This window comes from Numenius arquata, chromosome 1 (assembly GCF_964106895.1).
Source record: "Numenius arquata chromosome 1, bNumArq3.hap1.1, whole genome shotgun sequence".
Taxonomy (NCBI): domain Eukaryota; kingdom Metazoa; phylum Chordata; class Aves; order Charadriiformes; family Scolopacidae; genus Numenius; species Numenius arquata.
This window is the reverse complement of record NC_133576.1, coordinates 86571197-86595762: the sequence shown is the minus strand read 5'-3', so window position 1 is coordinate 86595762 and position 24566 is coordinate 86571197. Positions and strand designations below refer to the sequence as shown.

Genomic DNA, 24566 nt, shown 5'->3' with positions numbered 1-24566 from the left:
ATATTTTGGGGGTGGGGTGATGGTGTCTAGGACTGGGAATGTGGGAATCTGCAGGAAGGAAAGGATGGTCAGCGGTGCAGAGGCCTGAGTTCGGAGAGCTGGTATGGACTGGGAGGTTGGAGTCAGTGTCATCAAAGGATTGAAATTTCGCTTGGGGAAACATGGGGCATGCAGTGGAGATGGAGGAGAGGGAGGCTGTATAAGATATTACATAGATTCCAAGGTTGTAGAGCACTGGTGAACTGTATTTTTAATACTCATAATAAAAATTATTTTAAGACACTCAGTGTTACTTGGAGGCAAGCAACTTTGTTAAAGGCTGGCTCTGACACTATGCACATTCTTTGGGATGCATAACAGAAATACTAGAGTAGCTAATAAATAGATAATTTAATAGACCACCTTAATTTTGCAGTTTTAGTTTCATTGTTTGGCTGAATTGAAATGTCAGAGGATGGAATATTAAAGTTTTCACATGGCAAGAGATTTGCAAAGGCAGCCAGTCAGGAGAAATTACTTAGTTTGCAAATTGTGAAAATGTACATACTGAAGAACATGGAAATTCTATTTTTAGATAAATTATGAGGATAAATAGCCTTCAAAACCATCAAGCTGTATGAGGAAAAAGATACCTTGTAGCAATAGTATAACACTTAGGATTCTTAATACTTGCAGTTCAGTGGTTGATACCTGCATTAGAATCGCTTGTGATAATGAAGGTGTTCAGCTTCCTGGACTATGGTTTGTGGGTGTACTAATCACTGCGTGTTAAACTGCTACTGGAAACCACTTCAAATAGGTTTACAGGGATTTCACTTGCCTTAGTTCATTTTCAAATCCAGAGGTTACGTTCTTACTGTTGCATGCTACCATGAAGGCAATCTCAAATTTGTGAATTCTGTGTAGTAGCAGGATTTCTTAAAGTATCTACTGTTTTTCCTTAAACATAATGATATGTACTGCTGCTTATGTCTGTGAAATTGATTTATTTCAAGGCACACGTTTTTACCATGGGCAGTAAACTATTCTTGTGTGCATGGAGTCAAACTTTTGTCTTCATAAATATGGAATTATATAAATTCCTGAGCAACACTGTTGTAGAGAGCAATAAGGTCAGGCCAGGATGCTGTTGGCCGTCTTGGCCACCTGGGCACACTGCTGGCTTGTGTTCAGCCATCTGTCAGCCAACACCCCCAGGTCCTTTTCTGCTGGGCAGTCTTCCAGCCACTCTTTCACAAGCTTGTAATACTGCATGGAGTTGTAAATCCTAGTGCAGGACCCAGCACTTGACTTTGTTGAACCTCAGACCACTGACCTCAGCCCATTGATCCATCCTGTCCAGATCCCTCTGCAAAGCCTTTCTACCCTCCAGCAGGTCGACACTCCCACCCAACTTGGTGTCATCTGCAAACTTACTGAGGATGCACTCAATCCCCTCGTCCAGATCGTTGACAAAGATATTTAAGAGAACCGGCCCAATACTGAGCCCTGGGGGTAGACCACTTGTGACCAGCTGCCAACTGGATTTAACTCCATTCACCACCACTCTCTGGGCCCAGCCCTCCAGCCACTTTTTTACCCAGTGGAGAGTATTCCTATCCAAGCCATGAGCAGCCACTTTCTCCAGTAGAATGCTGTGGGAAATGGTGTTAAAGGCCTTACTGAAGTCCAGGTAAACAACATCCACACCCTTTCCCTCATCCACCAAGCAGGTCACTGTTGTAGAAGGAGATCAGGTTTGTCAAGCAGGACCTGCCTTTCATGAACCTATGTTGACTGGGCCTGATTGCCTGGTTGTCCTTCATGTGCTGCATAATGACACTCAGGATGATCTGTTCCATGATCTTTCCAGGCACTGAGGTCAGGCTGTCAGGCCTGTAGTTCCCCGGGTCATCGTTCCAGCCCTTCTTGTGGATGGGTATCATATTTGCTAGATGACTTTCAACTGGGGCCTCCCTCGTTTGCCAGGACTGCTGGTAAATGATGGAAAGTGGCTTGGTGAGCACTTCCACCAGCTCCCTCAGTACCCTTGGGTGGATCCCATCTGGCTCCATAGACTTGTATATGTCCAGGTGTTGGAGCAGGTCCCTCACTATCTCCCTTTGGATTATGGGGATTTCATTCTGCTCCCTGCCCCTGTTTACTAGCTCAGGGGTCTGGGTACTCAGGGAGCAAACAACTCTACTACTAAAGACTGAGGCAAAGGTGGTGTTAAGTACCTCAGCCTTCTCCTCATCCCTTGTCACCACGTTACTGCCTTCATCTAATAAAGGATGGAGATTGTCCTTAGTCCTCCTTTTATTACTAATGTATTTATAGAAACTCTTTTTATTGTTCTTAACATCCAAAACCAGGTTAAGTTCTAGTTGGGCTGATTCTGTAATTTTCTCCCTACATAATTTTAGTTAGTCTCCCCTTCTATTTTTTGTTTAACAAAAGCTGTTTTCTAGGTATTTGTGTATTGTGTACTTCTGTTTTGTAGTAATCAATGTAATTATCTCTTTCTCTAGGGGTTGATCTCCAGGTTTGTACTTCTAAAAATCCAACATGTTGTACCAAAAAGATGGAAGAAAGATATCAGACTGCAGCAAAGCAAGATATACAGCAAGTGCTTCAAACATCAAGCGCTACGTTAAAATTCTTAATATCACGTAATGCAGCTGCTTTTCAAGGTAAGGCTTTCCGCTTTTTGTTTCCAAACTTGTTCATACTTTTCTTGATTTTCATCTTTGATTAGTTTGTGCATGTAATAAAGGTTATCTGTTAATTTTTAGTTTCTCCCTATGCTGTTATGCTTTCAAAGGAGTATTAAATCATGCAGGTAATTAGAACTGCTTTTGGAATTTGTGACTGTTAAAAATAGATGTTTGAGAAAAAGTAAGAAACCATTTTAGTAAGATGCTTTGATTTGAATTGTAAACCAGTAACTTGGCGTTTCTCTTGAACCTCTTCAGTTTGGATGATACTAAAATGCGAAATTATTGCCTGGAGTGCTACAAAAGAGATTTTATTACTCTAGTATTTCTGCCTGCCATATTCTGTGTCTTTTTATTAACAGAAGTGTTTGGGTAGTTTGGTTTTGAGGTTCATTTTTGGGATCTAGTTTTGTAAGCTTTCAAGTTCCTAAAAAAATTTAGCAGAACTAAACCAAATGCCTAGGGTCATAAAATGGGCAGCAAAGTTGACCCTGGGGTCCTAAAGCCTTCCTTTTTTGAAATCTAATGCTAAAAACAAGTTGTAGTTGGTCTCTGCCTTCTGGGAGTATTGCCATTTAGCTTGGCTAACACAGCTGTCAACGGGTGTCATGATCAGGAAATCATTGATAAAATGTGTTAAGAAATCTCTCCCTCCCTCTCTTCTGCCTTTGTTCTTCCAACTTCTGTGTAATAGGTCTCTTTTTTTGCACCATAATAGTATAATATGTTTTACTGCTTTGCTGATCTAGGGCTGTAGACTCTGTAGAGCTCAGTAACCAACTGTACTTTTCTTAAGTGAGGGCTGTCCTTTTTTCTTTGGTGTTTTAACACCTCCTCCTTTCCTCCACCCCTAGAAAAAAATAAAACAACAATGCACAAAAAAACCCCTTAGGTATCTAGGTAACATACTTGTGCAATCCCAAGATTACCCAATCTTCATAAGAACGGGATATAAGTGACATTTAAGGGAAGCTATGTGAAATCAGGACCCAGAAACTGCAATTCTGTTGCTTTTATGTCCTGATGAGCTCAGTCAGAGGGGTTTTTTCAGAGTGCGTGTGGTGTATCTCTTCTTTCTAGGTGAGTTCTCCCTGAAAGGCAGGGATATGCATGTGCTTTTGAGGAGAAATGGTTGTGCTTCCCTTGGGTGCAATCTGAGCAGATATTCAGGTTGTATGTTCTAGACCCTTCTCGGCTTGTAAAGATTCAAATTGTATCGCCTGCCAGTCCAGGAGAATGCCCTAAACACCAATTCAGAGGCTAACGTGGGACATAAACAATTCTCACTCTTTCACTAATGCTGTTTTAGAGTGTAGAAAGGAATTCAGGAAGCACTGACACCAAGAAGGGAGCCTGCCTCTGTAGCCTAGTGATGATACTTTCTCCCTGTAGACAGATGGTTTCAGGACTGCTTGAAAGTTTTGGATTTTGAACTCTAGGAACATAATAAGACATTATACTTAGGGTCAAAATTGAATTCAGACTGCTTTGAGCGGGAGTTTGGACTAGTGACTTCCTGAATGTCCTTTCCAGTCTGAATTACTGTATGACAGGGTGTCTGTCTTGGCATTCACCACCAATTCTTTAGGCATTCCCTTAATGTTTAGCTGAGGCTGGGCTGTGCAGCTAGGAGTGCCATTACCTCTTCTGCTGCTTCGGCAACGGGACAGACATCTTGGCAGTAACACAGAAAGTGCGAAGGGGCTTGTTGTGGTGTGTCCAGAGGGGAGCAGGTGTCCTGGGTTTTGCCACGGTTGCCACCTGCCTCTTTTCAAAGTCTGTTGAACTTGGATGCCTTGGCCTAAAAGAGGCGAACTGGATCCAAACAGAACAAATAAGTAATGTTTTCTCTCAGTTTCTTACATATTCGGTAGAGAGAGGTGGGCAGTTAAACTAAGTAATCTGTATCTATCTCTGAAGGTCTTCAGGGGTGTATTTTCTGTCTGTATTAAATACAGTCTAGAGATCCTGAGTACTTCAGCATGACTAAGTACTAAATACTTTAGGATGGCTGACTTTGTTCACGAAATGAGGCATCTGTCTGCCTGTCTGTCAGTTAACTGTCTGTTAACAGACTCTCATGTGTATCCTTACATGAGAGTAAATATAGATATATATTGACCTATCTTTGCCACCTTCTAATGTTTGTTAAAAACCTGTGGTTCTATATTGTGGTAAGTACTGCCTTGCTGACAATAACTCTATTGACAATTTTCAAATGTTGCAAAAATTCCATGTTTCTTAGGACATGTCAAGCTATATGGTGCAAATCGCCCCACTTGTGTACTGCTTTCTAGCAGGTACTGTTGCAGTTTTTTCCTTACATTTCAGGGTGTTTCAGAGCGTATATTTTCTTTTTCACTGAATCTTGTTTCTTTTTAATACCTTTTGAGGAGTGGTAAGGGAACAGAAGGATAGGTGAGAGTGAAGTTAAATAAGATATTAATCTGGTAAGTGGGAGGCATGATGGAGAGCAAGAAATCATTCTTCCCTTGGGAAGGGTGACTAGAGAACTTAAGCTGTATGATAATCATGCTTCAAGACAGTTAATTTGATAGGATAATGTTCTTGCACATCTGCATTTTTAGTATTTATTATCTTAATAATAACAGGAAAATATTGTGAATGCTGTACAGGGATTGCCATAACATCTCTGTTCTAGTGGTAACCATAAAAACAAATGCTTTTTCAACCTTTATTTTGTATGCTGTAGACCTGTGTATACACACACTCCTTTTGCAGAGTTCTTAGATGTTACTCAAAGGTCACACTGACCCATGTCTGTATGTCCAAACAGAAGAGAAACAAGTGTCATCAGGGTCAACAACCCTTGTGTAGTCACAATGCAGTGCCAATTTTTGTGTAGGGAAAAAGAAATTCCTACAGTTTGTAACAACTTGGAGAGGAATTGATTAGTCATCTAAGAATCTGGTGGAGTGAGATGGACCTCTGCGTGACAGAATAGCAGATCTTGTGTCACTTCGCTATTTTTCCAGACCGAGAGCTCATGACCCTTTAAAAAACGGCAATTTATGACAGAACAAGATAAGAGCTTGTCTGGTTGAATGGGAAGTTTAGAGATAATTATTAGGTTGTACAGTCTGAAAGCAAATGGACTTTTCTTTGTGCTACTATATTTGGCAACTAGTACTGTACAATTGATTTAAAAATATGGAACTGTGAATCACTTATGAATGTGGCAACCTGTCACCAAAACAGTGGACTTGGCAAGTATGCTTCTGTAAGAAAGAGGTAATAAACTGCTTTTTTCAATATAGCATTTTCTGACCCTTTTACTACTGTGTAGGAGAACACTAATGCCTTTGTGATGTAAGTTCTGCAGTATATTGAGTCAGGTTTTCCTGATGCTATTTCATCATCTTCTGTGAAATTATTACTACACAATAGATCAATGTCCACTTTAACCTAGACCAGAATTAAGTGAAGTTAAATGTTATATCATATTGTTTGCGGTCACAGTACAATTACTACATTTAAATATGATAAAGTTGTAGTCAGTAGCTAAAATAAATTGTGTGAACTAGAAAATGCGCTGAAATCTTCTGAGCTGCTTTCTCTGGTAGCATGGTAAGCCATAAGAAATAATGGAATTATTTATTCATCCTTGTAAAACTAAATCTACCCTGGCACTGATTCAGTTGTTTTCCATTTGTGAAGTTTTCTGAAGAATGATTTGAAGATCAGATAACTATTTTAGCAAGAGTTGCTGTATATATCACTTATGGTTTCAAATGATACATTGCCCTTTGTGTCATTTGCAATGGGAAGAACTACTTTGAAGTTCCAACGTTTTCCTTTTTCTCTGCTTCATAATCCTCTATATTTTAAGTGTGATATAAATAAACTAAAATTCAAATACCTGTGAAGCCCAATTTCTATTAATCAGATGAAACCGAATGATTCTATTGAAAGTCATAAAAGTGGACAGGCTGAGAGACCTGATTGTCACTCTGTTGTTGTACTGTGGCATGAAGGTCTCAAAAATGTCTCTGGTTCACCAGTTATGCTCTTCATTCTCTGTTGCTCTGCAGACCTTCCCCACAGCTATGATTGTGTGGGCTGAAGAAGTAGGGAATTCTAATGATGTGGGAAAATTATTATATCCACTGGTTGGTTTAAGGAGCAAAGCTGTTATGCAAACCTTATTAACTTCAGAAATTATCTATCGAGATGGTATTTTGATTCCTTTATAATACAAAAGCAGGATAAACAGTATGCTTTAATATAATTTAGAATTGGACCCAGTATGTCTATATATATATAAAAAACATAGCATTAAGGGGCTGTTCTAAGTGCAGAAATCTGGAAATTTAGATTAATACTTAAAATTTCATTATTAATCCTGAGTTTTATTTCTGTATTGCAAGTAAGTCTTTTAAAATTCTTTAGGGATTTTCTTCCATTGTATCTCATTCTTATATTTTAAATACTTACTCGCATACACGTATGCTGTGCTACAGGCATTCTTGGAGTGTATATACACAGGGATTTAACGGGCTTTTGTAATAACAGTTTTCACCATATCAGTCTTTTCTTAAATTGTACTTTTTTAGTATGCACTGGTGTTCACGGATTCTTGTCTCAGACTACTATTTACTGTCACTTAATTATTTGTCCTAATTGCAATAATACCTGAGTTGCAATTAAGTTGACATAGGTACACTGGCCAAAGTTTCAGACTCAGTTATTTGTTGAATGCTAAGTTTTTTTTCATAATCATATTTTTGTTAGTAATGATCTAAATACTATTTTGGTTTATGTCTGTGTAACACAGTGATCAGTGTAGATATATGCTAATTTAGAATTTTTATACTTTATGTAGTGCTTATACATTAGAAAAAAACTGTGAAATACAAATTTAAAGCATCATTCCCATGGGAGCAGTGGCTATAAAAAGTTTGCATTTTCACAGAACTGTGGATGCCTACTTCCTGCTTATTCTGAGAATTCTGGGAAACTGATTTGCTGGCAAAATGTAGGAGTTTGAAAGAAGACTGAACTCCAACAGAAGAAGGCAGTATAAAGTTGGTAGTTTAGAATGAATATTTAGTGTTTTTTCAAAGATATATGGCTACATCTATATGTTTTATGTAGCCGTTTAGATTTCCAAGATTTCTAAGTACATATGGAAAAGTTTTCACTAGTATTTTTATTCTCTCTGTTAAGAAAATGAATAAAAACATCAACAAGTCAATTCGTGTTGAAAGACAGAACTCAAAATAATCTTGACAAGTTGGAGACAAAGTCTAAAATTGTGTTGTTCCACAGGAACAAATGCAAGGTGCTACATTTAATTGGGGAGAAATAGTGGAAGACATAGCAGGATGGGGGATAACTTGGAATGGATCTGTTCTGTAGGAAAAGTTCTGGGAGTAACAATGGATCAAAAGCTGACAGAAGTGAGCAGTTTCGTGCTGTTGTGAGAGAGGCAGCTCTCGTAGGATTCTTAAACGGAAAAACAACAGAGAAGGTTTGCGGACTGAAACTTTTCTATTTAGCACTGGTAAACTGGAGGACTGGTGTTCAGTTTCAGGTAGTTTACTTGAAGAAGAACATGGACCAGTTGGAAAAAAGAGAGAAAAAATATGCTCTGAAATATAAACCTGTAATTTAAAAAAAAGTGGATAACCGTAGTTCCTTTAAAATGAGAAAGCTAGGGAAGAATTACGCTGTTCCTTCAAAAACATAGGTGATGACTGCGTAGAAGAAAGTAGTTATCTGAACTCTCTCATGCAGTGGATTAAAATCAGTGGTTTCATACTGTAGTAAAGGAAATGCAGGCTCAATATGAGGAAATATTTTCCAATGACAACATTAAAATGCTTTTGATTAAGCTTCTGGGGGGTTTCCATGTCCAGAGGTCTTAAAAACAAGCTGACAAGACAGCAGCTGCCATATGTTGCAGATATGACTGATTCTGCTTTGGGGCCAGGGGTTAGACTAGGCTGCTCAACAGGCTTTTCTCAGCCCTACAACAGGCTTAAAATATTATTACAAAAAAAAGGTTAAAGGAATTGAATGTTTGAACTAGTTTTAAGCTTAATCTATGGATGCTATGAACTGACAAAAAATGGTTTGTGAATTTCTTTCCAAGAAGATAACACATTTCTGTACTATAACGTAACAGGATGGACTGCTTCAGCCATAAAGATGCTTGCAGATGAATTTAAATTTAGCATACTCTATTTCAGTATTAAAAGAACATGAATTTGTTCAAAACTTTGTTCATGAAATATTTCATTATTTATTGTTCTTACAGTGGAACTCTTGTGTATAGAGCTACTAAATCCGTACACTGTCATTTGAATAGATACTTAGTAATTACACTATTATGAACTACATCTTCCATGTGGGAAATTCAAGGAATCTTGCAGTTTTTATAATATAGAAAGTCTTATTTTTAGCCCCCCCCCCCCTTTTTTTTTTTTTTTTTTCAAATTGCATCTCAGTTAACCTGGCTTACTGCTTAGGAGAAATGGAATCATCATCTGCATTTTCAAAGGGTTTGTGAGAGCTAAACCAATTCTTCTTTCCAAGCAAAAGTGAATTAAAATTGTATGGGTTTAGGTGGAATTTTTAAAGATAGATCCTTTCACATCTAAAGCAGGTAAATCTAATTGCATTTTAAGTGACACTTTTAATTAGAAAACTGTCTTGTAAAAACAGCAAATAGGAAAAGTGAGGGAGGGTAAAATTGCATCAAATTGGAATTAATCAAATAAACATTAGAATACATTATTATGAAATTTAACAAACCAAATACTTTTTTCTGTAGATAACTACACCTGTACTTTAAATGATGAGCAATAAAGTGATAATTAAACCAGGAAATCTGAGAAAAAAAAACAAAACAAAAAACTGAACACCAAACATAAACCTGGGAGGAGAATTTTGCTCCTGTGGAGAAAAAAAATCTGAAGTCACTGCTAGACACCTTAGGGCATGTCAAGTGTCACTAGAAACCTATGGTTAGACAAAACTAAACTGAGCCCTGTGTCACCTTTGACTGTAGCGAAAGCTTGGACACTTAGATGTCAAATATTTAGATACCTACACTGAGGTGTCTGGAGCTGTGCCCCAATGTATACACTATACACACTAAAGTAAAAGCCCTCAGAAGTTCCCTACTCTCTGAAACCTTACAGCCACTTTGTCTAATGTAGCTCAAGGGCGTTGAGTAAGGTCTGGGAACACAAGCAGGTTATTGAGCAATAAGCTAATATTTGAGTTTCCAGCCTATCAACTACTTAGAGGCGATTGCTTTTATCCTGAAGTAAATGAAAGCTGGCTTACTGCTCAGATTCTACTTCCCTCCTGCCAGAGAGGTAGAAATGTGCAAGTAGATTCTGTACACAAAATGTGAAACCTGCATTTCACCCCTTTGCTTATCACGTGACAGTTTGCTTACATGCAAAATAGGAAGTGATTATCTACTTCTCTTTCTGTTCTTTTTCTGGGATGAAGCCGAAAGGTGTCTGTCTCATCATGAAGTAGGTGATATAGTGATTTTAGCAGTGGCAATGAAATAAACCTTTACTAATATTAAACAGGTCACCTGCAGGTGTAGGTAACTGTACTTCGAGTCTTAAAAGCTATTGATACAAGTGTCATCAATTTTTAATAAATCTATGAATCTCAGCTTGCATTGAGAGATGGAATCTCAGATTGCATTAAGCGTTGCATTGGACTTAGGTCTGTGCAGACTAGAGTGCTGTGCTAGAGATCTGCTGATCCTGGAGTCCCAGAAAAGAACATTTCATATTCACTCTCTAAGTGCATTTAAAATGCATATGCATAGTGGGTCACAATACAGAATGCTACAGATTTTCTGTAGAACAGCTGCATAGCCTTTCAGCTTATGTATAGTAGCCGTTTCTGTAGGATTTTTCCTTAGTGTCTGAAAATGCAGCAGATTACTGAGGAGAGTTGGCTGTTTTCTGGATTATTTACTTTGTGGTGTATGACTCTTATATTTACCTGTTGCAGCTGTTCTGGCCTGTATTGCTACTTAATTTGTTGGGACAGAAGCAAAATGAAAAATTAGCTCTGTAATTCAGTGGTTAGGGTACTCATCTGCAACAAAGCAAGGTTGCACGTTGCTGCTTCAGTGAGTAATTTTAATTATTTGTATTATCTATAAACATAGTCTGCACTGGCATAGTTTCACCTGCTAGACCTGAATGACCTTAGGACAAGTGATTTTTTTCAAGGCATGTATGAACTCTGTGCTGGATATACTTCCAGTTTTCTGTATCTCATTGATTTTGTTGTTGCCCTTTTCAATGGATCCTGTACAGTCACCAGGACTTTAAAAAGATGCTATTGCATGCTGAATGGGACCCAATTAAAAAAATTCTCTTAAAGAATGGAGAGATGCATCTAAATTCCAATGGATGTTCTCCTCCACCACCACCACTGTGATAGCTGTGGGCTGACTGCTTGTTTTGAATGAGATAAACTTGTGCGAAGTGTAGGATAGATGTTCTGCAGGATCAGGCTTATTACATGACTGAGGCGATTTATTGCAAATCAAATTAATGTGTTACTTTTATACTGGAGTATAGCATGTCTTCTGTGCTTGTGTAAAATGTATTATGTATGTATAAATATTTATTGTTAGATGTCTAAAAATAATGAAATATCCAAAGTGCTCTTTTTTTCTTTATGTTGTACCTACAAGGCTTTTGTGATTTGTAAGATGGGATAATGTAGTTATAATTTGCAAGGTTTTTAGATGTACAGAATAGGACTAGAAATTTCAAGTTATAGCACAGCTTTGCATTGTGCTGCCATTATATCATGGCAATTTTAGACTTAAGTAATTTGTAAGCTAGTTTTCTTGATTTTGCCTAACACAATTTTAACTTAATGTGATTTTAAACAAATTGCTGGTAACGTAAAATATCTGATTATTACCAATAAATATTTAGTTTTGTCACTCCTGATATGTTACTTAAAAGCTGCAAGGAAGAAGTCTGTAAGCAAAGTAAGGCCTAGTTCAACCATATTACAATTCTATTTACATTTTAATTTGCTTTCTGCTGTGTGACTGTGTTATACTGAAGCTATTACCTGGCTCAGTGGTCCCCACAGACAATTTCCCTTTCTCATTCTGATTTTATTGTAAATGATTGTCAGCGTAGTACAGGAAACTGCAAATTCAATTTTGATCAGTCCCATGAGGGACTTGATTCTTCATGACTTATTCTTGTTGTTTTAAAAATGAATTGAAATAGCCATCTAATTTAAGGGTTTTCTTCAGGGTACAGGATTAAAATCTGTAATTTCTTTTATGCAAGGGCTTTTCCTTTATTGTATTACTAGGTAGAAGCTAATATTTAAGGAAATTTTGTAGCGATTACCCCCCTTGGGAGAGATTTAGTTCTTCATTTAATATTTCCATTTTATATTTAATGGTTCATTAAGCTGCCTTTTTTTTCTTTCTTTTGCACCTGGTGATCCTAAACCTGCTGTTTTCTTTTAAAGATAATGTTTCCTTGAGTATTTATTATAATTTAAGATTTAAATATAGCCCTTTCTGTACTCACTGCACTTAGTCCTTACTGTGAAACAGATCAATGACCCACTTGGTTTAAAGAACTTTTAATTTTGCTTCCTCTCTCTGTGCTGTGTTACTGTGGGACAAAATAGCCAAGAAAGTGGAAGATGAAATACTGCGAAGTTAGAAGGGGACTGTGAGGAGAAGAGAAGGTAACTACATAAGAAAAAAGAAAGTTAGCGATATAGTGCAGTGTGACCCTCCCACAGGCAAAGGTGTTAACACGAAATCATTGGGCTTGATTCAGCTGTACAACAGGCATCTATCTAGTGCTGTTTTAGTTGTCATAGTGTGTCCTGTCTGTCCTCCAGACCTGCCTCTACAGAGAGGTGCTGGTCCTGTTTGTCCTCTGTTCTGTTTGCTGATCCCGAGGGGGATGTCCTGCATAATCTCAAGAAAAGCAAATGACACTATATTTTGGGCAAAAGATTAAAGTTCACTCTTTTCAGACTGTAAGTGTCTACATGTGGCGTAGGAGCATTTGGTCCCATAATGGTCAAAGGAAATAACATCAAATATGTGTGTTTTTAAATGGAGTTAAGTAACTCCAATGACCACACCTGTATTAACAGCTTTTAATTACATAAACTGTATATAAGGTTTATATATTTATATTGTTAAAGTGAGGGACTACGTTATATTAAAGCTTTAGATAATATCACCATTGCAGAACAGTCACTGGAGCCTGAGCGGGGGCGGGAAGGCAATTCAAATTGCTGTTCTTCAGGAACATCATACTTTTTGAATTAGATATGGTACAGATAAGATAGTAGGGTGAAAAAAAAATCATTATTGAAGGTTTGTTCTTGCTACTAACTACAGATTTGCTTCCCTAGTTGAAATAGTTCTTTGATACTCAGCTTCCCTCCCAACAGTTGCTATGGTATCTAATGCAACTGAAACAGGAGCATACTGTCAGGCAGATTTGGGAAGGTGCACTGAGGCTTAAGCTTTTTGCATATCTTCTTAAAATGTAGCTCCTCTTATAAAACCAATCAAGAGCACTTATACTAGGGACTTAAATAATTAAAGCTATCCATGTCAATTCAAGATCTTTAAAATATATCCAAGCATCAGCTTATATCTATGTACTGATCAAGGCAATCAACTGGAGAATGGATTAAAAAAAAGAAATCAGAAATGAATAAATCCTAGAAAACCAAACCTTAGAGAAGTATAGAATTAGGGCATTAGGAAGAAAGAAGAAGAAAGGGGAAAATAGTTGTGGTCTTTTTTATTTCTTCTTTTCTACAGAGCTTTACACCCTCAGTGCCCTCCCCTGTGCAGTGTACAACCGTAACCAACGGTCCTTTCTTGAGGACATTACAACCTAAAATGACTCTAATTCTAAGAAAGGAAGGGGGAAGTCAAAGACAGTATTAAGAATTCAGCGTATCCAGTTAGTCAGCTGGTTGTTGTAGAGAATCCCAGAAGTTTCATTTCTGTCCTTCAAATGAGGACACTACTACTTTAGGTAACCTGAAGGAAAGAAAATCTGATTGTGTTACAGAGACTATGATTCCTCTCTTCTCTGCATCATCTAGCTTCAGATTTTATTGAAGCACATTTTAGCTAGAAGCTGTAAGGAGTTGTTCCCTAACTTGGTCCGTTTATGTGCAAGTGTCTTCTGTAGCACTGAAGGAAGGCCAACCATAGCATCTTCTCGCTGTGTGTGTTGAGAATTCAGAACAAGTGATAATTTTTTGATTTATCATTTGAAAATGTAAAATCTCATACAGCATTAGAACAGCATTGCAACGTTTTCCTGAGAAGTTAAAATGAAAATTAAGACCAAGAAAAGTCTATTTGAGGTTCTAGCAAAATGAAGAAAGAAAAACATTCTAAATAGAGCATGTCAAGTTTAATTCAAAGTATAAGTAGTTTCCCAAAAAAAGCTGCTAAGCTGCTTGTGTTCCCATAATAATATAGGAGAAAGTAGAATTGGTTATTCTGACTCAAAACTTTAGAGCGTGTACAAACTCTGAGGAAAAACATGCTGTTTTGCTCTAGATAGCTAGATTTTCTGTTACCTTAAACTTCAGAAGTCAGCACTATCTATTTAATATGGAGATGTGGCATTAGTGGTATTCTTTTGCTGTCCTGTTGTATCCACTTTCACAGAGAAAATACTCAGTTATCTGAAGGACTCAGCATACAAATCCAGTTGATATGAGCTATTGAATAAATCTACACAGATAAATGCACGTCTCTTAAGCAGAGTGATCTCTGGCTGTGAGGAGATAACCAGCTTGGTTGAGGTGCATATGCAATATCCAGGCATAAGCACTATTTAGGCTAGTGGTTCCACAGTAAACTAACAACATCCACATGCATAGCGTTAAGCTGTACCATTTGCTGCACTTCTGCTCTGTAACGTGATTATTTTCACAGGTTTTCTCTTTTGGTTGAGGATGTCTGAAATAATGATGCCAACCCATCAGAGTAGTGTTTTTAGAGCATGGTATCAAATGGATGTGTTGCATGCCCTTGGGTGTGGTGTTGGGGAAATCACAGAATCACTGAATCTTCATGGTTGGAAGGGACCTTTGAGATCATCGAGTCCAACCAGAAGAAAAACCCCAACACCCGTCCCTCCCCCCACCCCCCAAAAAAAAAAAAACAAACCACACCATACCCACCCACAAACAGACACAAACCAACAATCTCAGGCACTAGAGCATGCCCTGAAGTGCCATGTCTACATGTTTCTTAAATACCTCCAGGGATGGCGACTCCACCACCTCCCTGGGCAGGCTGTTCCAGTGCCTGATGATGCTTGAGTGACAAACGCTGCTGGAGCAGTGATAATCATGAACTGTATAGACTGGAGGGAGCCAAGCTCATCTGTACTGCGTTTTAGTCCCAGGTCCCTGGAGTGAAGTGTGGTTTTATTTTAGTGGGCACAAGTTGGCTCACATCAGTCTTAGGAGCAAGCTCGTATTTAGACAATACAGGTGATCAGGGTTGGTAGGAATGAACCAGGGGGGAGCAAACTTGCTTGGCCTTGCAGCTATGCTCTGATCAGTCTTCTAGGAAACTTTTGACAAAGTTCATCAACAAAGGTAGTTAGTAGACAAGATAAACAAGATAAAATCCTTGTATGACTGAATAACTGCAGGGGAGGGGGAAAGAAAAAGTTAACAAGAAAAGTAGAGGAAGAAATGCTTGATTCTTACAGTGCAGGGAGGTCACCAAAGCGTTCTTTACGGGTGTGTGCTGTTCAACATAAAGCGAAAAAGAAACCTGCAAGAAGGAACAAAAAATAAAGCAATGCTTAGGATCATAAGTTATACAGGGTAGTATAGAAGACAGTCAAATGGAAGAAATTGCAGAAAGGTTTTACAAGACTGGCTAAACAGGAATTAAAATGGCAAACAAAATCCAGTAAAATTGCAAGTCAAGTGATACATATGGGGAAAATAAATCCTGTTTCTTGTATAAAATTATAGTCTGAGTTGACCACTAATATGATCTTGTAATTGCAATAGGTAATCCTGTGAAAAATGCATCTTGGTGCTCTGTAGCAGTTAAAGTAAATAGCATATTAGGAACTGTTAGAAAAGGAACAAATGGCAAATCAGGAACCATTGTATGTTGTTACCATGTTCTCCTTCATTTTGAAAACCATGTGCAGTAGACTATTGACACAGGCTTTGGAATCCCTTGTCATTGAAGTGCTCTGACTTCTCAACAGAAAAATCCCTCATCATCATCTGTGAGGAAAATTACAGTTGTTATTTATCCTTTCTTGGGGAAGATTGAGAGATTTGATAACTTCTCAGAGTTGGTTCAATCTACGTTTTGTTCTTGGATTTTATTTTTATAGCTTATCACTAGCTACAATATTCTGGGTGCTAAAGAGCTCTTTAGTAACTGAAGCCATAACAACAGCCAGTGGCTGGGAGCTCAGCCAGATGGACCCAGATGAGAAATAAGCCATAAATTTTAATAGTTGAGGTGATTAGCTGCTAGAAAAGCCTATCTGTGGGGATGATAGAATATCAACCCTATCTCAAGTTCTTCAGGTTTAGCATCAGCTTTTGAAGATGTGCTGTAACCAAATGCCAGCCACTGCTCTGTTTTGTGAAGAAGTATTTTACAGGCCCAAAGAGTGTTACAGCAGTCAGATTCTATGATCCTACTCTAGTCTTAAAAATGGTGTGTGAACATGTGAAGGCATTCGTCATAGTAGGGTCTGGCACTAGAATGGTTCCTTGAAAGGTGAATAATGTCAATTTAATCAGCGAACTGAACAGAGTTTATCCCACACACATCCCCCCAGTTTTCTTCCTCATGCAGAGAGTTAATGGAAGACCACCGAGTTACTCAAGTTCTCCAAGTACTTTTACACCTGAGTGGAGTGTGGTATGTGTATCATGAAATTTTTCTCAAGTATAAATATCACATCAAGTGGTTGTGGTTGCTTTGGCTTCTCTTTGCATGCTTTATACATTTTTTTTTTTTTTTTTTAAGGAACCTTAGGACCCATGCATTTTTGTATCCCTAGTGAATCCTTTTTGGATTTGCTAGGCTTAAGGGTATCAAGTCATGTTACATATTTAAGTCTTGAAGGCACTTTCACTTATTTCTATCAACATCACAGACCTGTACGCCACTGACATCATTGCTGTGTGCTGTCAGTTTTTGTATAATTATTCGTTAAGGCTTTTTTGGAAAAAACAGATAATGGCCAAAATGTCTTCAATTTCTCCTTGCACTATTCACCATGATTCATACTATCCAATTGAAATTGGCTCCAGCTTTTAAGAAAGAAGTATTTAGAGCCAAACATCCATCAGTGGCACTTCAAACCACCAAGCTTTACAACAAAACAGGACTTTAAAGATTTTGGCAAACGTTTTATTTTTTGTCACAAAGGGAGAAAGGTTGTGCGTGTCAACAACTTCATTTCTTACCAAACTAAGATACTTTCAGCATCTTGGAATCTTGCAACACTGTTATTTCACCATGAAGAAACAATTCCTTTTTTCCCCTGGAGTCCTTTTCAGATTATCACAAGAAATCCATAGCATAATACAGGGAGAGAATAACTTTGGAAGCAAGCTGCCGTGATTTATTACTGCTTGTTAAATGAGTCTTTACCCTATATGGAATAATATTTTGTCTTCTTTCTTTAGCAGGCTAAAACTTAATGTGCCTTATAAATTACCTACGTATTAAGTGAAACCAGCTTATTTTTTATATGTGATTTTTTAGTGAATATTATTTTGAGCTGTTTTTTGTTTCCACTTCTCACTTCATCTTTTGTGCTTCATGACTGTTACTATGGTAAATGTATAGGATTGAGAACATGCCTAGCTGAAGGAGGTAAACAAATGCTAGAATGACAAAGTGTGTCTTTTATATAAAGTATCATTAAAATTCCAAGTTTTGCTGGATTTTATTATATAAAATGTTAGGCATAAATTCATAAAGATAATTTCTGTTATGATCTGTATTGAGTGGATAAACTTTCAATTATATTGTTTGAGCTCTTAAAAAGATAGTACCTGTATCTACAAATCCTGGTCTTATGTGTCATTGTGTCCGGAGTTGTAGGAACAGTACGATATTAGATAATGCACTTTAGATATGTGAAAATTAATCCAAAGAGAAAATTCTTGTACTCAATACTGTCTCAATTTTAAGTTCTACTTCAGGAGGTTTTGGAAGTGTTTTGCTTTGTCCTCTCCCAGGTCTATTTCCAACACGGGTATCTAGTTGCCCTTTGAAGACCAAGGCCTGTTCTAATCTAGTTGTTCTTATTAACCTAGTAAAGCTATACCTCTGAGGACCTTTGAGAAATGCGTTAAGTAAAAGGACTAGGGTTTTTACTTGTGATTTACCTTTTTGTCTTGTTGCTTTGATAACTTTTAAAAGAATTAGATGTAATGGCTGCTTCTAAGTATTTACCCGGTGAGAGCACAATGGTAAAAATCTTCCCTGATGCTTTAATTATGCTACTTTTATACAAACACACACTCTCCCCCTTTCCATTCAGGGAGGGAAAAGGTGCCTATCTAGAAACGGACAGTAGGGGGACTTGGACTCTGTTCTCTGTTTATGTATTTTAATTTAAACAGCCAGTGGATTCAAAACAACAGTAGAAATCAGAAGGCTTCTCACACTGATATGGCATCCTTGTTCTTTGTCTTTGAAGCAGGGACTAAACCAGTAGGTCTTTCTGCCCTTGTCTGAGTTTTTGATGATTAAGCTTAGAGCTAGATTTCTTCTGCCTGTTCTTCTTCCCACCCTGAGATTCTTACGTCCCAGACCAGAGGGTGGCTGGCTGAGCTTTCACAGGAGTATTGGAAAGTATTTTCTTCCACACTGCTTGACAGTCCCAAAAAGGAGCCCCATCTGGCTTTTTGCAGATTTGAAGAAGAGAATGTATGTGTTTCCAGACTGAATCCAACTTAATATTTGTATTTGTATGTACATTAGTGGTCTCATCTATGTGTCTTTATTTATTATAAGCTTAATACAGTACCAAGTTTGTTTGGGTTTTTTTTTTGCTTTTTTGTTGATAAGTTTTAAGTAGTTTTATTGGAAGCCTGATAATTATTAATTTAAAATTATACCATATCGGAACAATAATTATCTTTCAATAAAGTGCTAGACTGGACCACAGTGTTCAATCCTTAGTTCATGTAGGAAATCTCTGATAGTACTAAGAAGTCATTTAGTCACTGGGGGAATACAGTCTGTGTAAGGCCTACCTAAAATGGTGAGTTAAGCAACTAAAGTGTAGCTGGATTCAGGACAGTGATACAGTGGGTGCCTAAACTGAAGAGAGATGCCTGCTCTTGGGTGTATTTCTCCTTAGAGAAAAGAGAAGGAAGTCAAGCAGGGTTGCTAGAAGAAAGGACAGGAGAACTCAGAAAGTCTGCTCTGTAGTCTTGCGTGGGTGCTTTTACGTTAGCATTTTAGGTTGAATTAAGAGAGCCCTTTTGAAAGGGGTTCTCCCAGTTGTCCTTGAAGCACTCTGCTTTGGTTTGCATCACTCAGCAGCTGGCACAGTTCACAAGCTTGACCACTTACAGATGAATCTAAACTGAAAGATGCCTTGAGTGCAGATTTTTTCTTAGCATGACACTGCGTGTGCAAGAGTCCTTAAGAGCAGACTGTTGTATCCCAGGTCCAGGCACTAGCTCTTCAGAACAGACCTATGGCTGAGTATGGATTTGGCTTAGCTCAGCATAAAACAAAGGAATGTTGTAAAAGGAAATTTGTGGGAGAATCTAAGTGTCATAAACTTCAGAAACCACAGGACAGAGTCCCATGGCAGCCATCACTTTGGGAGAACACAGCTGTGACGATGTTTTGTTATATAAAAGGTGTTAAGGAAAAGCCTGTGGGGCCTACATGACAAGGAAGGTTAATGTATGAGAAGGAGGTGGTGATGGTCGTAGGAACTGTAAGATGTCTTTGGGGGGAACAGAGCACTTAGCTCTTAATTTAGGATTCAGAAAAAATACTTTTTTAAAAATCAATACTTACATTTACTTTAATTGCTTTATTGCCTTTTCTTGGAGTGATATGTGCAAAGAGTTAATTCAATTCTGTTGTTTTAAAACATCTGCAAGAATGTTTTAGAAGTTAGACAACATTTTAACAACATGGAGATCAAGATCTATTCTATCACTGCTTTTTTTCTTTCTGTGTACAGCATAGATATCATATTCTTTCTTGCTTGAGGAGGCTGCAGACAACTGGCTTGGCTAAGGACAAAGCCAGGGCCCTGCAACTAGGAGAGCTTGAACAGCAAGCTAAAAAGTGATTGCAAAGCTTGTTGCTAACCTGGAGGGTGAAATGTGTTTTTCAGGGAAGGAGATTAAACTTCATTCCCAAATGTTGTCCTCTGAAGCTCTGGCATATCTAACTTCAGGAGAATGCTGCAGTGTGTGTTCAGACCTTTTTTTTAATATTTTTCCTTTGTTTCTATGGGATTTTTTTTTTTTTAAACAGAGATTGTGGTCTGCCTGCATCATCTTTACACCAATTTCAGAAAATAAATCTATTGCAAAGATAAACCCCGTTATATTGCCAAGGAAACACAGGTGGTTGTCATGTTCAGGTTAGAGAGAATCCTTGATAATACCTTTGATAGGTGTGCTGCGTTCCTCAGCAGAAAAAATGGGGAAGAACAAAGACACATTCAGTCACAAAAAGACAACAGTTTATAGCCAGCTCGCAGCTCAGGGCATGAGGAGTCCTGGTTCTTTTTTTACTTACTTTTATTTTTTTATATCAATTTTACTTCTTTGAGTACTTCATTCTCTTGCTCATGCATGTTCATTTCCTGACTGATTTATGTGGTATTCCGTCTTATGCTCATAATTTTATTCTCTATATCTATTTTTATTTTGGTTATTTTTTGTTAATACTTGCATTTGACTATGAGATTAACATCAGTAGTATTAAAAGAAAAGCTGTTCTGTTCCTGTGTGTTAGACAAATTAAGAATATTTTGTGATATGGTTTCCTAAGTGCAAACACCTAATATTATATTTGGTGACCTGGAACCTCTTACCTGGCCTCAGAGGCTCTGCTGGACAAGTGCAGGTCTCCTGTGGATCCTGTGCCGTGTCTTCCTGGCTATTACAGGTACTCTGGGGCTCTTCTATAAACTGTATGGTTAGGTAACTGAATCTCATTCAGATTGTTTTAAGCATATTTTATTGACAGTAGTGTTGATGGCAGTGGAACTGATGAACAATAGCATTTTTAACACTACTATTTAGGATTAGGACCCCCACCTGGAATACTGTGTCCAGCTCTGGAGTCCTTAGCACAAGAAGGACTTGGACCTGTTGGAACGGGTCCAGCGGAGGGCCACAAAGATGATCAGAGGGCTGGAGCACCTCTCCTATGAAGACAGGCTGAGAGAGTTGGGGCTGTTCAACCTGGAGAAGAGAAGGCTCCAGGGACATCTTATAGCAGCCTTCCAGTACCTAAAAGGGCCTACAGAGGCTAGTACCTACAGAGGCCTACAGAGAGATGAAGAGGGACTCTTTATCAGGGAGTGGAGTGATAGGATGAGGGGTAATGGTTTTAAATTGGAAGAGGGGAGATTTAGGCTAGATCTTAGGAAGAAGTTCTTTACTGTGAGGGTGGTGAGGCAATGGAACAGGTTGCCCAGAGAGGTTGTGGATGCTCCTTCCCTGGAAGTGTTCAAGGCCAGGATGGATGGGGCTTTGAGCAACCTGCTCTAGTGGGAGGTGTCCCTGCCCATGGCAGGGGGGTTGGAACTCGATGATCTTTAAGACCTCTTCCAACCCAAACCATTCTGTGGTTCTATGAATTAGCTGAATGCAATGAGACTGGGAGAATAAGCTATTCTTTATTCGGCAGGCATGAAAAGCTTAGTGTATGTCTATAGTTTACTGGAATGCATGTGGGAATCTGGCTTCCCAAGTAAGATACGTGATATAGTGGTGTCCTTTTAGGGCCTTTGCTGAAGTTACAGCATTGTTTTGCCATGTTAAGACACCAGCAGTCAAAGGCCCGTAATTACTAGAAGGTATATTGATTCCTGCAGAGAGACATTTGATTTTGGAGGTAGAATTGCACAGATGGGCTAATACCTAGTCAGGTATTTTTTGGAAATTTTCCTTTTCCAGATATAGTTGCTTATTAAAATACTTAGAAGCCAGATTCAAAGCCTGTCAAGGGGAGTGCTGGACAATGCCTTGATGTGGATCAAGACTTGAAACGTGAATTCTATTTGACATGTCATAATATGTAGTGATAGAATCACATACTCCTAATATTTAGTGTTAAGGTATCAGAAAGTCAAAACAGCATTATAAATGTACATTCACTGTTTCAATGTACTTTGTTTCTAACTAGACACCAATTTTTTCACCATTTAGATTGTTCTGATGGCTGTACTTATGATTGCCTCTTCCGGCATCCTCTCCCAAAAACGTTTAGAAGTCAAAAGAAAGAGCATTTTCTTAGTTGCCTCTGAAACTCTTTAAAGAAAAGAGCTCTCTTTGTAGACAGTGAGAGCATTTCAGTCAAAACTAACTTGATCAAACATAACAGATGACCGAGATTTTAACTGTGCTTTCAAAAGACAGCTTTGTTGATAATGTGAAGGTTAAGCAATTAGTTTGCTTTCCAGACTTCTCAGCTATTATTCACAAGGAAAGTATTGTGAGAAATTCTAGTCTTGCCTTTGACCCTTTCCTTCGCACTTACAAATACATGAAAGTAAAAGCCAATGTTCTCTGTTCTTTATAAATTTTTCACTTAAAGCTCTCTTAAGAATAACCATGAAAGATTGCATGTAATGGTTTATAAATATAGTTTCTCTAATACTCCTCTTTCGAGAATAATATAGAAAACCATTGTGGTTACATTTGCTTCAAAAGTTAAAACTATTTGTGTTGAATACCTGCAATATCAGTCTGAAGGAAAGATAGTTTGGGGAGCATTTTATAGCTAAACAGTTTTTCCTACTGTAGCTCTGAACCTACAAGCACAATAATCCAGCAAATTTCAATTTATGTTGTCTTTTTCAGTACAGAAAAAGCAGGAGTTTTTGCAACATACACAATTGTGTTCAGGTTATCTTTTATTCTTTTTTATAAATTCTCATGGAAGGAATAAGTGTTTGTCCCACCCTCCTGTTCATACATTGAATGTGTGAAGAGTTTGAAGTCCAGGATTTACATTTTTTTTCAGCTGAGAGGTGGTAAGTGGAGGGTACACCTCACTGAAATTAGTTTGATAGCATGGTGATTTGGCCTTGAGTCACTCAAAACAGCTGAGTGGTGGAACCACTGAGATAATTAATTCATCTGTTGAGGATGGGCTGAAAGGCTTTTCTGAGACAAGTAATCTGAATTTGCCATTGAAAGGTACCCATGTCTTACTCTTGTCCGCTCACACTTAGTGATTATAAGTTTTAGAAAATTTGATGAAGGTAATTCTGTCCTAAATTAGGCACTTTAACCCCCAGTGTAGTGTGCGAAGAGAAAGGATAATTCAGTGCACCAAAGTCAGACTCCTGGACATACCTTTCTCCATTAACAACAGAAAGAGCCCAGGGCCACAAGACTTCTTACTGTCTGTACTTAAGTGGGGTGCGTTTGTGCTGGACTAAATCCACAAAAGCATTAAAACCCAGCTTCTTTCCACTTACCTTGGACACCTAAATTAGGAGCAGCTTTCCTGGGCTCCTTTGTAGTCAACAGTGAGAGAAAGGCACATGCAGAGGAAGATTAGCTTGCAGCTTCATCTCCTACGTCAGTGCCTCAATTGGTAGCTGAAGGTAGGCAATGGGGATTGAGGTATCAAGTCCCACCAATTTCAATAGGAATTGGGTTGCCATTGTGAATTTGGGTATTAAGAAGCATATTCTCTATCTTTGAATATTTTGATTTCTAACATCCATGTTCAGAATCCTTGTGCAAATAGAGGTTCACCTGATTCAGTTAGGAATCTGCTTCTCTCTGTTGGCTTTGTGGTGCCCTACAATTCTGACTTCCTTATTTAACACAGGTTCCTACATTAAGTCAGTATGAGTTTCATCCTTTCATGATCACGGCTTTTATTTTCAGTTTCCGCACTTGCATGTAATACCTCCTTACCTTGTAAGTGTTTGTGGTACTGGAAGATAAAATACATTCAGAGGCTTGTGAGCCAGCTGAGTGTTGGAGATATCTTTTAACAAAAGTAGCTAGTTTTGTCTCGTTTGACTTGTTCCAGTTCATTTTCACTGATTCATATCAGAAACCTTTTTGCTGAGGAATAGTGTTCTGTTGGAGCAGGATGGGATAGCTTTGGCAATTTTTCAGTTAAGTAGCGGTTTTGATCGTGGGTATTCATAAAGCTCTTTAATTTTCTATTTATTATTTTTAGCATTGATAAGAACTTTAAGATATTCCTGTCCCTTCCTTCATACTGCTGCCTCTTAGACAGTATATGATGTGTCCTCTACTCTTCGGAGTAGCCCAACTACTGTTGTGGTTGCTTTGTGAACTAGAGTGGGAAACTAACACTGGATAGTTTTTCCTTCTGTATTATATTTAAATTGGATACTTTCCCTGATCTGCTTTGTGGAGCAGCCCTGTGTCTGTCTCATACTGCAGCCAAAGCCTTGTAAAACCTTAGTCTAAGTCACAATGCTTTTGAGCTACTTCCAGTGCTTATAATTAGAAGACAGCTATGATTACAGGTGTGTCGTAACTTCGGTTTTTGCAATCTTTCTTATTAGAATGGATACATTAATCCCAAGATGTAATTATTAACCATATCTGTTTTGCTGTAAATCAAATGGG

The 24566-nt window shown here is 38.1% G+C and overlaps 1 protein-coding gene across 1 annotated transcript in view; it reads left to right on the top strand.

Annotated features, from left to right (window-relative positions):
* Window positions 1–24566, top strand: part of GPC5 (glypican 5) — a 727404-nt gene that overhangs the window by 10067 nt on the left and 692771 nt on the right. Inside the window, exon 2 of the mRNA XM_074168139.1 lies at window positions 2511–2672. Within this exon, the coding sequence (XP_074024240.1) occupies window positions 2511–2672 (162 nt within the window). The remainder of the gene's footprint in view (window positions 1–2510; window positions 2673–24566) is intronic.